At 37.1% G+C, this 12569-nt stretch overlaps 1 protein-coding gene across 2 annotated transcripts in view; it reads left to right on the top strand.

Moving 5' to 3' along the window:
• The window catches only part of ENTPD1 (ectonucleoside triphosphate diphosphohydrolase 1), a 111081-nt gene that overhangs the window by 85314 nt on the left and 13198 nt on the right, over positions 1–12569 (top strand). Inside the window, exons 7-8 of one of the 2 annotated variants that reach the window (XM_074233266.1) lie at positions 804–1064; positions 6554–6661. In XM_074233266.1, the coding sequence (XP_074089367.1) occupies positions 804–1064; positions 6554–6661 (369 nt within the window). The remainder of the gene's footprint in view (positions 1–803; positions 1065–6553; positions 6662–12569) is intronic. The other variant, XM_074233267.1, reaches the window with a different exon arrangement.

The raw sequence follows: 12569 nt of genomic DNA, 5'->3' as shown, positions 1-12569 counted from the left end.
CATTTCCTTCTCTAGTGGATTAAGGCAAACAGAAATTAGATGATTTACCCAGAGTCACATTGCTATTAAGTGCTAAGGCAGAATTTGAATTCACATCTCCCTGATTCCAGGTCTGGTGCTCTATCTACTAAGAATTCTTCATAGTCATCATTTTGGGGATATATTCCTAATACATTCATACACTATAATTTGTTCAACCATTCCCAATTGATGGAAGTTGTTTCCAGTTTCTGATGTTCTGCTAGACCTGTGATTTCACTGGTATGGAGAACAGCAATTAATTGATTCCATGGTCCTAGCTGCTTAAGGTTCTAAGAGCTTGTGTCTTGCCTACAGCCAAACAACCAACTTGTGGTGCTGCCTGATGCTTTGTCTTTCCATTTTCTTGTTGTCACAGAAAACAAAACAAAAACAAAACTGTAACAAGACTAAGCATTTTTAATATATTTGTTTCATTTTTTAATTCTGGTTATTTGCATGTGGCATGTCTTCTCTACTAGATTATATGATCCTTTAAAGCAAAAACTATCTTATTTTTGAATTTCAGAAGTCCTACTATGTGCATCTTGAACACCTCCTAAGTGCTTATTATGTTTGAATGGATAAATGGATGTATTATACCAATGAATGAATGTTTTAGGTCAATTCTGCTTAGGAATATAAGGAACAGGGAGAACATTAATAACAGTTCTAAGTCCCAATCCTACAAAAACAAAGCTAAGATGTATGTCGTGAGATCACTTTGTGGTTCTTTCTCTTCCCATGGCCTTGCAGGTCATGGATTTCCGTATTTTCTCATTTAGGATGTAGAGAACGGACTCCTGAGGGATCCATGCTTCCATCCTGGCTATGAAAAGGATATGGACTTTAGAGAGTTCTTCAACACACCCTGCATCCCAAAGGATGAGAAATCATTTCCATTTCAGAGGCTTAAAATTCAGGGTACTGGAAACTACTCAGCATGCCTGCAGAGCATTCGGAAAATCTTCAACACAACCTATTGTCCTTACTCGAGGTGTTCTTTCAATGGGGTTTTCTTACCATTCTTACAAGGAGATTTTGGGGTAAGTAGAGGAAATGATTTGGCATTTCAGATCTCAGTTTTTAAGGAAGCTTAAAAGAAGCCCATGACTGGATGCTTTTCCTGCCTTTCTTTCAACTCAACAATGGTCAGGAGATATTTGTTCATGGTCTGGGTTAAAGCTAATTCTCCTGTGAGGAATATAATTAGAAGCTCTACATTTTATAAATTCATAGCCCATTAGACTAAAAGGAGCAATCTTTCCTTTAATGAGGAGAAGCAGCTGGTTGGAATCCAAGCTCATGTTTGCTGATCATTCTTAGTGGTAGTAATAGGAATAGATCTGACTTCTGCAGTGGTTTTCATGGGATAATCTCAAGGGAGTAAGAAAGCAGCACCCCTTGAATTCAACTTATCCAAGAATCTGATTACCAAAAATGTGGCAGCCAGGCAGGAAACCAGTATTTCTTAAGTGTTGCTATATATTAGAAACTCTGCTAAAGGGTAAAGATATAAATACAAACAGAAAGACAGTCCTTGATTTCTGGGACCTTGCATTCTGGAAAGTTTATGACTTTCATAAAAGAAAACCCGAGAAGGGAAGAATGGCATCATTGTCTTACATCATCTGATTTTTCTTAGAATTAGGACATGACTTCAGGTAATTGTTTTTTGCTAGGAGGGGATCCTGGCTCTGTTAAATAACCATAAAGAAGAAGGAGAAAGGAAACACTTCTGATCAGCCTTCAAATGGAATACTGCAATGAAAAAATATAGCCCAGAAACAACAGATTCCCTCATTGGTTTTGCATCACTTTTGTTATCATTTCCTTTAGGGTTTCCCTTCCAAGGTTTTACTGTCTTTCCCCATATTTCTGCAGTGGCCTTTTGGAACCAAAAAAAATTATCCAATCAATTGGTTAGAATGCACTATTTTGCCAAACTTTGATAGGTACTTGGGATGCAGTTTGTATATTGAAGAAAAATGTATAAGGTTAGGCTTATATTACTCTACTTGGTTTAATATAGGTTCACATGGATCAGGATCCCAGAGACATTTCCCATTTCTTGTGCTTGATTTCTTTCCTAGGCTCCAATGTCAGAGCAGTCAGAGCTGAAGTCTCAGCTACTAAGGTCACCATAAAAGCCAGAACCCAGGTTCATGCTCAGGCCAGTGTGAAACTTCTCATCTCCTAGTCATTCAAACAACATCTCAATAGCTCCTAGTGATTTTGCCTATTACCCTGAACCAGAGAATTATTCTCTCTTCTTCGAGCATAAAGCCCCTAAAAACACTCTAACTCTAAAAGCATCTTCCTTCTTCCCCACCCCAAAACTGTCTGAAAATAGCTATGATTTTCTTTACAACTCTCCCCTCCCCATTAACAATCCCAGTATCATAAGTCTAGGTACTATTCTCTTACCTTGCTCTCCTCCCTTCCCAGTATCTTTTCCTTGTGTTTCAGTATCAGCATTATCATTATCATTATCATTATCATCTCCAAAATCCAATTACATTCAAATTTTCCCAGGCCCCCACAGCCTGTGGTTTCTCAATCCACATGTGATTTTACACTCCCAGATTTTTTCCTTTTTCTTTTTGCCACAGTTGTACTTGGGACTTATGACCTCATTCTCCAGATGTAAATAGAGCCTCAAAGGCTGTCACTGTTCCTGTCATTTTGATTAAATTGTTCTCTTGGGCTGCTGGACTGAGTCTCGTTTTGTGGGCAAATTAGAAACATCTCAAGGAGAGAGGGAATAAGTGATGGAGCATCTGCATGGATGAGATAATGAGATAATTTTAAAATTATTTTAATGACATCTGTGAATACTATGTTAGCACAACTAGAAAAGCAGAATTGGCTGGAATGTTGTAAGAAGGAATAAACGAAAATCAAATTCAAAGATTTCTTAATGAGATTTATTTCCCTAAGGAAATGAGGAAACCACCATTGTTTAGACTATGTAAAACCAAACAAGGTAGATTTCTAAAGAATTTACCCAAAAGGAATACTTATGTATGCTCTTAAGGGGGAAAAAAATCCAGTTTCTGGGCTTCAGGATTTCAAAATGGTAGAGTAAAAAGCTATAAGCTATTTCTAGAGAACCAGGGTAAGAGAGGAGGAGGAAAAAAAGGAAAGAGGGAATGAGGGGTGGGGAAGCCACTCAATCTTCCAATAATGGGTGAATGGGAAATATTTATATAGATGAATCAAAGCATCTACCATATATCAAGGACATTATTTTTGAATCTATAGTCCTAGAATTTCAGATTCAGTGACTTGGTGGGGCAGATATTGTTTTGAGCTTGAACCTTTCTAGAACCACTAAACAACTCCTTTTATGACCCCCAAATTCTGTTTGTTCTCTAAACTATGGAAACCTGGCAACAAACTTTTCTAACAATGATCAGGCTCTGAGATTTATCCAAGAATGATCAGACTCTGAGAAGACTGGTTTATATTACCTAAACACAGAAGCTTGGTTAGAAAGCCAGAAAGCCAATTTGTTAAATCACAGGGAGAAATATGCTCAGTGGAAAGGTAGCCATGTCAACAGTTTAGTTTATTCTCTTGCCTTCAGGCAAACTTATATGGATTTCACCAAGATTTTTTAGTTTTTTAGTCAATTTTTTTAGTTTTGTTTTTTTAATCAATAGTGAATCATAAGTATGATAGCTTCGAAGGAAAGGTGGAGGAAAACATTGGCTTCCAATTCTATCTCTAAAATTGATTAATGACAGAGTAAACAAATCAACTAATTTTACTGTATGGAATCTGTAGAATGCGGATAATAATGTTGTATTACTTATTGTCCAACTCTTTCTTTTTTCCTTCTCTAGACTCCATGGAGATCTCCAGTCTTCTATTTGCACTTATCATTATACATTATATATATATATTTTTTTTCCACAGCAGTTACAACTTCCAAGTTAGCAATTAATTATTAAGAATCACTTTGGGGTTATAGGTGCTTTGGGTGGAGGTACCTTCTTTTACTTCTAGGACCCTGTTTCTTAAATTGTACTTTGAGTAATTTGAATAGGAGGGTTTTTTAGTTTTTAGGGGTTTTTTTTGCAAGGCAGATAGGGTTAAGTGGCTTGCCCAAGGCCACACAGCTAGGTAATAAGTGTCTGAGGCTGGATTTGAACACAGGTACTTCTGACTCCAGGGCCAGTGCTTTATCCACTGTGCCACCTAGCCACCCCGAATAGGAGTTTGATGAGAATTTTGACCCGAGTAATATTTCTCTGAAATATTAAATGGAATTATGTATCAAAAATATTCCTTTATATGAACATTGGTTTGATTATTTCTATTTTGTTCTGAAATTTCCCCAAGCCTTCTTTATCCCAGGGGAATTCCACACCACTAGAGATGACTGTTTAGCTTCTGTCAAAACATTGTTCAGTGTTCCAATTAAAGTTCAGTGACCCAATTAGAGATGCTTCTTTAACTGAAAATTATGAATTAAGGTAACTCTTTCCTCATTTCCCCAGTCTATGACTTGATTTTAAGTCCTTGTTAACATGGGGCTCTGCATCCAAGGTGGAGGATGCACTGTCCCTAACTTTTGAGGGTTTTTGCAGCTGTCTTCAGGGATACCCTACCCAGGGACTTCAATTCTTTCAAGTTCTTATAAGAGGATCTGACTGCTCTCCTGGCCTGTGCTCTGGTTTGTGGATGACCCTCCCTCTGCCCTGGAACCATGAGGTGGATCCTTGCTCTGCTATAGCAATAAAGCTCCTTTTCCTGGAACTGGGCCCCAGATTACAGCCTAGTTCTGAGTATGGTCAAAGTCAGAATCCTGCCTCAGGGACAGATAGTAAAGAGACCTCTGCAATCTCACCTGATCCCCTTACTGTCAGAGATTCTGGGCTAGGCTCTCACTCTGGTGCAGCAGAGTTTCCCCACTGAGCTTCCCAATTGTCCTTGGCAATCTCTGGGCTGAGAGGTCTGACAAATGCCACAACTTTCATGGACCCAGGCACCCTCAGGGACCCAGGAACCCTGCAGACTGTTCCTGTATGGCTGGACTTGGTTCCCTCTGGCATGGTCCAAGCTGAGCTACAGCCCTTTCTAACCCAATATAACAGACCTTTCCCACAGATCATCCAAGTTGTCTTGGGCTGGAAAATTGTTTCACTCAGTCTTTCTTATTGTGGGTTCTGCTACTCTAGAATTTGGTTCCAGTCATTATTTAAAGGTATTTGAAGTGGTCTGGGGGAGAGCTAATGGGAATTCTTGCCTCCACTCCACCCCTTGGCAACTCTTTCCTTAGCTAAGTGTCTTATTTTCTTGCCATGCATAAAGAAAGCACTAATGCAAATGGTTGTCATTTATGTAGTGATTTAATGCTTATAAATTATTTTACAGATGTTATCTTATTTTAATCTCAGAACAAAGTTGGGAGGCAGGTGATACTGTTGTCCCCTTTTACAGAAGAAGAGATTGAGGTAGACAGAAGTTAAGTGACTTGTCCTGAGTTGCTCAGTCAATAAATGTCTGTCACTAGATTTGAATTCAGATCTTCTGGTCTCCAAGTTCAGCTCTCTATCCAGTATATATCCACCATGGACAAAAAAGCAATTGGAGCTATACTTAAGAGCCAGTTCTACCTGTGAATCTTTATTGCTCTACTATGACTCAGGCTGCTCTTGGAACCAATTACACATTATACAACTGCCCTAGCCCCTCTTGCTAGCTCCATATGCTTCCACTCCTGGGCAGAACGTACTTTTAGATTATTTCACTACTAGCAAGGACTCTGTCTTAGCTAAACTTTGAACCTGTAACCCAGGTCCTAACATAAAGTTTTGAACATAGTAGGCACCACCAGTTTCCTTCAAAGAACAAGTCAGTACACTTTCTACAGGAGGCTTTTCCTTATTCTGACCACCCTGGTCCCTGATTGTTTTCATTTTCTCTCTCTTAAAATTACTTTGTATTGACTTATATCACATCTTTCAATCAAATCTAAGTTGTGTGAGACTGGGCTTCTTTCTTTTCTAGTCTTTACATCCCAAGGAATGAACATGGTTTCTCCTTGTACATGGTAGGAGATCAATATTTGTTGAAATAAATTGCACCAGATACTCATTCCCAGGTTTCTGATTTCCAAATCACTCCTTAACTCTCTCAAGTTCCCTGACACTTTAAAATGCTGTATGTTCATAGTACTCACAGTAATTACTGCAAATAGCTTACAAAGAAAGAGTCATTTTATCATATTTTGCCTTTCAGATTTTGGTGGTCTGTATCATTTTGGAGGCCTGTTTACCAAATAAAGTCTTCAGGATTTCTTGCCAATAGGAGGTTGTTCTAATCCTATTCACTAAGCCTTCATTTTTTTGCCCTAGGGGGAGACTGCTCTTTTGAGGAAGACTGGAAATAAGACTTGATGCCCTATGACCTTCACAGATTTTTGATTGGGCATTCATCATATCCCAGCCTCCTAGGCATGAGAATTTTCTTCTTAGCTGGGAATGTTAGACTATGTTAATCTTCGTTCTCTTGCTCTTTCTCTTAGGCCTTTTCTGCTTTTTATTTTGTGATGGACTTCCTGAATTTGACAAATGCCTCTTTAGAAAGAGTGATTAACAAAATTCAAACCTTCTGCTCCCAGCCCTGGAGTGAGGTAGGTGAGATATTTCTGTAGCACAGTTCAGATTTACAAGCACTTTACACATATTATGTCATCTGATCTTCATAACAACTCTGTGACTTGGTATAAGTAGCATTATTCTCATTTTACAAATAAAGAAACTGAAGCAGATTCAGTGACTTGCCCAGGGTCTCATAATTAGTAATAATGATTTTAATAGATGATCATTCCATAACCACAGATTATTAGAACTAGAAGGGAATATAGAAGACTTCTAGCCAAAATGGATGAGAGAAAACAGGCACTGAGCTAAGGTCTCCTGGTTCCACTCAGAAATAATATGAAAGAAACCTCTTAACAGAAATCCTATCAACAAAACTCAGAAAGAGAAGCTAGGAGAAGAACATCTACCAAAAGGTCTGTCTCCTGGGATCCTGGGTGACCTGTGGGCAGAGAGCAGAGAGCCAGTGGGGGCAGGGTGAAAACCAGACTAACCTAGGATCAACCACAGAGGCTTTGGCTGTGGGAGCAGAGTTTTGGAGAGCCCCAGCACACAGAGTTGTAGAGTGCAGCTGGACATTGATCTACTTAGCTCAGGCCTTGAGCTCCTTACTTTCAGTGGAGCCCTCTTCCCAGAACATGCATAGTAACAGCCCCCCCCCCACCTCAGGTTCAGATGTGGGCCACAGAGCTCCCTCAGCTGAAAGGGAGATTAACTACTTCACCCCAGTTCCCAGCCCACATTGTTCAAGGATAACAGTATCCAAAGAGCCACTCATGCCCTCCAGGCCAAGGCCCTGAAATCAAAGCCATAGACACTCTAGAGAAAGCAGTCAGCACCCTACTACTGGCCAGCCCACATGGAGTTACTAAGTGAGCAAAGCCTCTAGGGATTTCAAAACCAAACCTCTGTAAGCCAGCCCCATCCCCAACACAAGATCCTAGGAAAATGTAGAAAGCAAAATGTATTTTGGTTTAGCTGAAGTGAAAAAAAGCAGGAGTAGCAATCCTTATCTCAGACAAATCAGCTACAAAAATAGTGTTAAAAGAGATAAGTAAGGAAACTATATCCTCCTAAAAGGTGCCATAGACAATAAAGTAATTTCAATACTAAATATGTATGCAAACAATGGTATAGCATCCAGATTCTTAGAGAAGTTGAAAGAGCTACAGGAAGACATAGACATCAAAATTCTACTAGTAGGAGACCTCAACCTCTCACTCTCAGATTTAGATAAATTGAATCATAAAATAAACAAGAAGGAAGTTAAGGAGGAAAACAGAATGTTAGAAAACATAGACAGATAGACCTTTGGAGAAAGTTGAATGGAATATACTTTTTTTTCCCACAATACGTGGCACTTACACAAAAATTGACCATGTACTAGGCCTAATAATCAAATGCAGAAAGGCAGAAATAGTGAATACATCCTTCTCAGATCATAATGCAATAAAAATCATGCCATAATGGGCCAGAGAGAGAGATAGACCTAAAACTAATTGGAAACTAAATAAATTCATTTTAAAGAATGAGTGGCTCAAACAACAAGTTATAGAATCAATGATTTCATCCTAGATAATGATAATAACAAGGCAACATACCAAAACTTATGGGATACAACCAAGGCAGTTGTCAGGGGATATATTATATCTTTAAATGCTTACATGAATAAATTGAAGAAAGAGGAAATCAATGAACTAAACATGCAACTAAAAAAATTAGAGAAAGGACAAATTAAAAACTCCCCAATGAAATACCAAATTAGAAATTCTAAAAGTTAAAGGAGAAATTAGTAAAATTGAAAGCAAGAAAACTATAAAATTAATAAATAAAACCTAGAGTTGTTTTTATGAAAAAAACAATAAAATTGATAAACCTCTGGTTAATTTGATTTAAGAAAAGAGAGTAGAAAACCAAATGACCATTATCATAAATGAAAAAGTTCATAAATGAACTCACCACCAATAGGGAGGAAATTAAAGTAACAATGTGGAATTATTTTGACCAACTGTATGCAATAAATTTGACCATCTAAGTAAAATGGGTGAATATTTAAAAAATATAAATTGCCCAGGTTAAATGAAGAGGAAATTAAATATTTAAATAACCCTATCTCAGAAAAAGAAATTCAGCAAGCCATTATTTTTTTTAGGTTTTTTTGCAAGGCAGTGGGGTTAAGTGGCTTGCCCAAGGCCACACGGCTAGGTAATTATTAAGTGTCTGAGACCAGATTTGAACCCAGGTACTCCTGACTTCAGGTTCGGTGCTTTATCCACTGCACCACCTAGCTGCCCCTCAACAAGCCATTATTGAACTCCCTAAGAAAAAATCTCCAGGGCTAGATGGATTAACAAGTGAATTCTATCAAACATTTAAGGAACAATAGGTTCCAATTCTATATAAACTCTTTAGTAAAATAGTGATGACAGAACTCTGCCTAACTCTTTCTATGATACCAATATGGTGCTGATACCTAAATCAGGAAGAGTCAAAACAGAGAAAGAAAATTATAGAACTATCTCCCTAATGAATATAGATGCAAAAAAACTTAAATAAAATCTTAGCAAAGTGATTACAGCAAGTTATCACTAGGATAATACACTATGACCAAGCAGGATTTATCTCAGAAATGCAAGTTTGGTTCAAGAAATCATAAGATTATATCAATAGATGCTGAAATAGCCTTTGACAAAATACAACACCCATTCCTACTAAAAACACTAGAGAGTGTAGGAACAAATGGATTGTTCCTTAGAATTATAAGCAGTATCTTTCAGGAAACCATCAACAAGCATTATATGCAATGGGGATAAGCTAGAGGCATCCCCAATAAGATCAGGGGTAAAACAATGATGCCCATTATCACCACTACTATTCAATATTGTATTAGAAATGTTAGCATCAGCAATAAGAGAAGAGAATGAAATTGAAGGAATTAGAATTGGGAAGGAAGAAACAAAACTCTCACTCTGCAGATGACATGATGATATACCTAGAGAATCCTAAAAAATCTTCTAAAAAACTACTAGAAACAATTAGCAACTTTAGCAAAGTCACAGAATATAAAATAAATCCTCATAAATCCTCAGCATTTCTATATATTAATAGAAAGACACAGCAGCAAGAGCAAGAAAGAGAAATCCCATTCAAAATGACTTAAGACAATATAAAATCCTTGGGAGTCTACCTGCCAAGGCAGACTTAGAAATTCTATGAAAACAACTACAAGACACTTCTCTCACAAATAAAACCAGATTTTAAAAACTGGACAAATATCAACTGCTCATGGATAGGCTGAGCTAATATAATAAAAATGACAATTCTACCTAAATTAAATCACCTATTTAGTTTCCTACCAATTAAAACCTCCAAAATACTACTTTAATGAGTTAGAAAAAATTGTAAGGAAATTCATATGGAGAAACAAAAAGTCAAGAATTTTCATGGATTTAATGAAAAAAAGTGCAAAAGAAGGTGATCTGGCCCTACTAGATCTAATATTATATTATAAAACATCAGTCATCAAAACTATCTGGTATTGTCTAAGAAATACTGGTGGATCAATGGAATAGACTAGGTGCATTAGCAGGAAATGATTATAGTAATCTGCTGTTGGATAAATCCAAAGAGTCTAGCTTCTGAGATAAAAACTCTCTCTTCGATAAAAACAGTTGGGAAAATTGGAAGTTAGTATGACAGAAACTCAGATTAGACCAACACCTCACACCCTATACCTAAATAAGATCAAAATAGATACAGGATTTAGACATAAAAGGCAATGTTATAAGCAAACTAGGAGATCAAGGAATAGTTTACCTATCAGATTTATGGAAAGGGAAGCAGTTTATGACCAAGGAAGAGATGGAGAACATCACTAAAAACCAACGATTATTTTGATTACAATAGATTAAAAAACTTTTGCACAGACAAAACCGCTGTAACCAAGATCAAAAGAAATGTAGTAAATTGGGAAACAATTTTTACAACTAATGTTTCTAACAAGGACTCATTTCTAAAATACATAGAGAACTGAGTCAAATTTATTTAAAAAAAAAAGCCATTCCCCAATTGACAAATGGTCAGAGGATATGAGGAAGCAATTTACAGATGAGGAAATCAAAGCTATCCATAGTCATATGAAAAATTTCTCTAAACCATTACTTATTAGAGAAATGCACATTAAAGTATCTCTGAGGCACCCCCTCACACATCTCATGACCAGAAAAGACAATGATCAATGTTGGAAGGGATGTGGGTAATCTGGGACAGTAATGAATTGTTGGTGGAGCTGTGAACTCATCCAACCTTTCTGGGAAGCAATTTGGAATTACACCCTAATGACAACAAAAGTGTGCATACCCTTTGATCCAGCAATACCACTACTGGGTCTATACCCTGAAGAGATGATGAAAAAGGATAAAAACATTACTTGTACAAAAATATTGATAGCAGCTCTGTTTGTGGTGGCAAAGAACTGGAAATTGAGTGAATGTCCATCAATTGGGGAATGGTTGAACAAATCGTGGTATGTGTATATTATGGAACACTATTGTTTTATTAGAAAGCAGGAGGGATGGGAATTCAGAGAAGACTAGAGGGATTTGCATGAACTGATGCTGAGCAAGATGAGCAGGATCAGAAGAACATTATATACCATAACAACAACTTGGGGTTGATAATCAGCCTTAATGGACTTGCTCATTTCATAATTGCAACAATCAGGGACAATTTGGGGGTATCTGTAATGGAGAATACCATATGTATCCAGAGAAAGAATTGTGGAATTTGAACAAAGACCAAAGACCATTACCTTTAATTTAAAAAAAAAAACATTATCTTATTATGTAATCTTGCTATCTCTTATATTTTTTTCTTAAGGATATGATTTCTCTCTCAACATATTCAATTTAGATCCATGTATAGCATGGAAAAATGTAAAGACTAACAGACTGCCTTTTGTTGGGGGAGGAGGGAAGGGAAGTGAGATTTGGGGGAAAATTGTAAAATTCAAAATTAAATAAATTTATTTTAAACATTAAAAAAAGAACTAGAAGGAACATTAGACATCCTCTAGTCCAGAGATCCACAAATACAATGTGAGGAATTTGGAAATAGAGTTAGCAGGCCTTACCTCCATTCCTTCCCCTAGTTGGTTGGGAGACTTGTATCCTTATAGCCTAAACTCATGTTAATAAAAAGAGACCCTGACAGATTACAGCAGACACCCCATTTATATGGGCTATAGTAGCTATTTTGAGTATTAAGGGAAAATCTATAGTATGCCAAAAATGATCTGTATTGTAATTTTCCTGAAAGTTAAGCTAAGTTGGGGAGCTGGGCATAGGATTTTTATCCTTCTATGAAGGCAAGAGTTTGTGGCTTTCATCTAGTCTAATAAGGAATCATTGTCTTTTTCTGGTTGGGTCATTTTGGTCTGGCAGAAAAAAAAGTTGTTAATGTTTTCATAAAGTGAATTCATTTTGATAAAGAACTGGTCATAGTTAGAATCACCCTTGGGTGATCAGGTTGCTTGTTTCTTTTCTTCTTTTTTTTTTGGCAAGGAAATGGGGTTAAGTGACTTGGCCAAGGTCACATAACTAAGTATTTAGTGTCTGAGACTGGATTTGAACTCAGGTTCTCCTGACTCCAAGGCTTGTGCTGTATTCAGTGCCCCACCTAGCTGTCCCCAGGTTCCAAGTTTCTAAACTGAAAATGTGGTACTTGAAGTTTGATCTTAATCTATTGTCAGGGGAAGGTATCCATAATGAAATCATGGTATAATTACAGAGAAAGGTATGTTATAATTATAAGTATATTATAGCTGTGTGGCCTTAGGCAAGCCACTTAACCCCATTTGCCTTGCAAAAACCTAAAAAAAAGAATATTATAGTATAAACAAAGACACCCACTTAGGTTCTTAAAAGAAAAAGATATCTGTAG

The sequence above is a fragment of the Macrotis lagotis genome, chromosome 4 (assembly GCF_037893015.1).
Source record: "Macrotis lagotis isolate mMagLag1 chromosome 4, bilby.v1.9.chrom.fasta, whole genome shotgun sequence".
In the NCBI taxonomy this organism is placed as follows: domain Eukaryota; kingdom Metazoa; phylum Chordata; class Mammalia; order Peramelemorphia; family Peramelidae; genus Macrotis; species Macrotis lagotis.
Note: the sequence above shows the minus strand (reverse complement) of the source record. Positions and strands in the feature narration are given on the sequence as shown.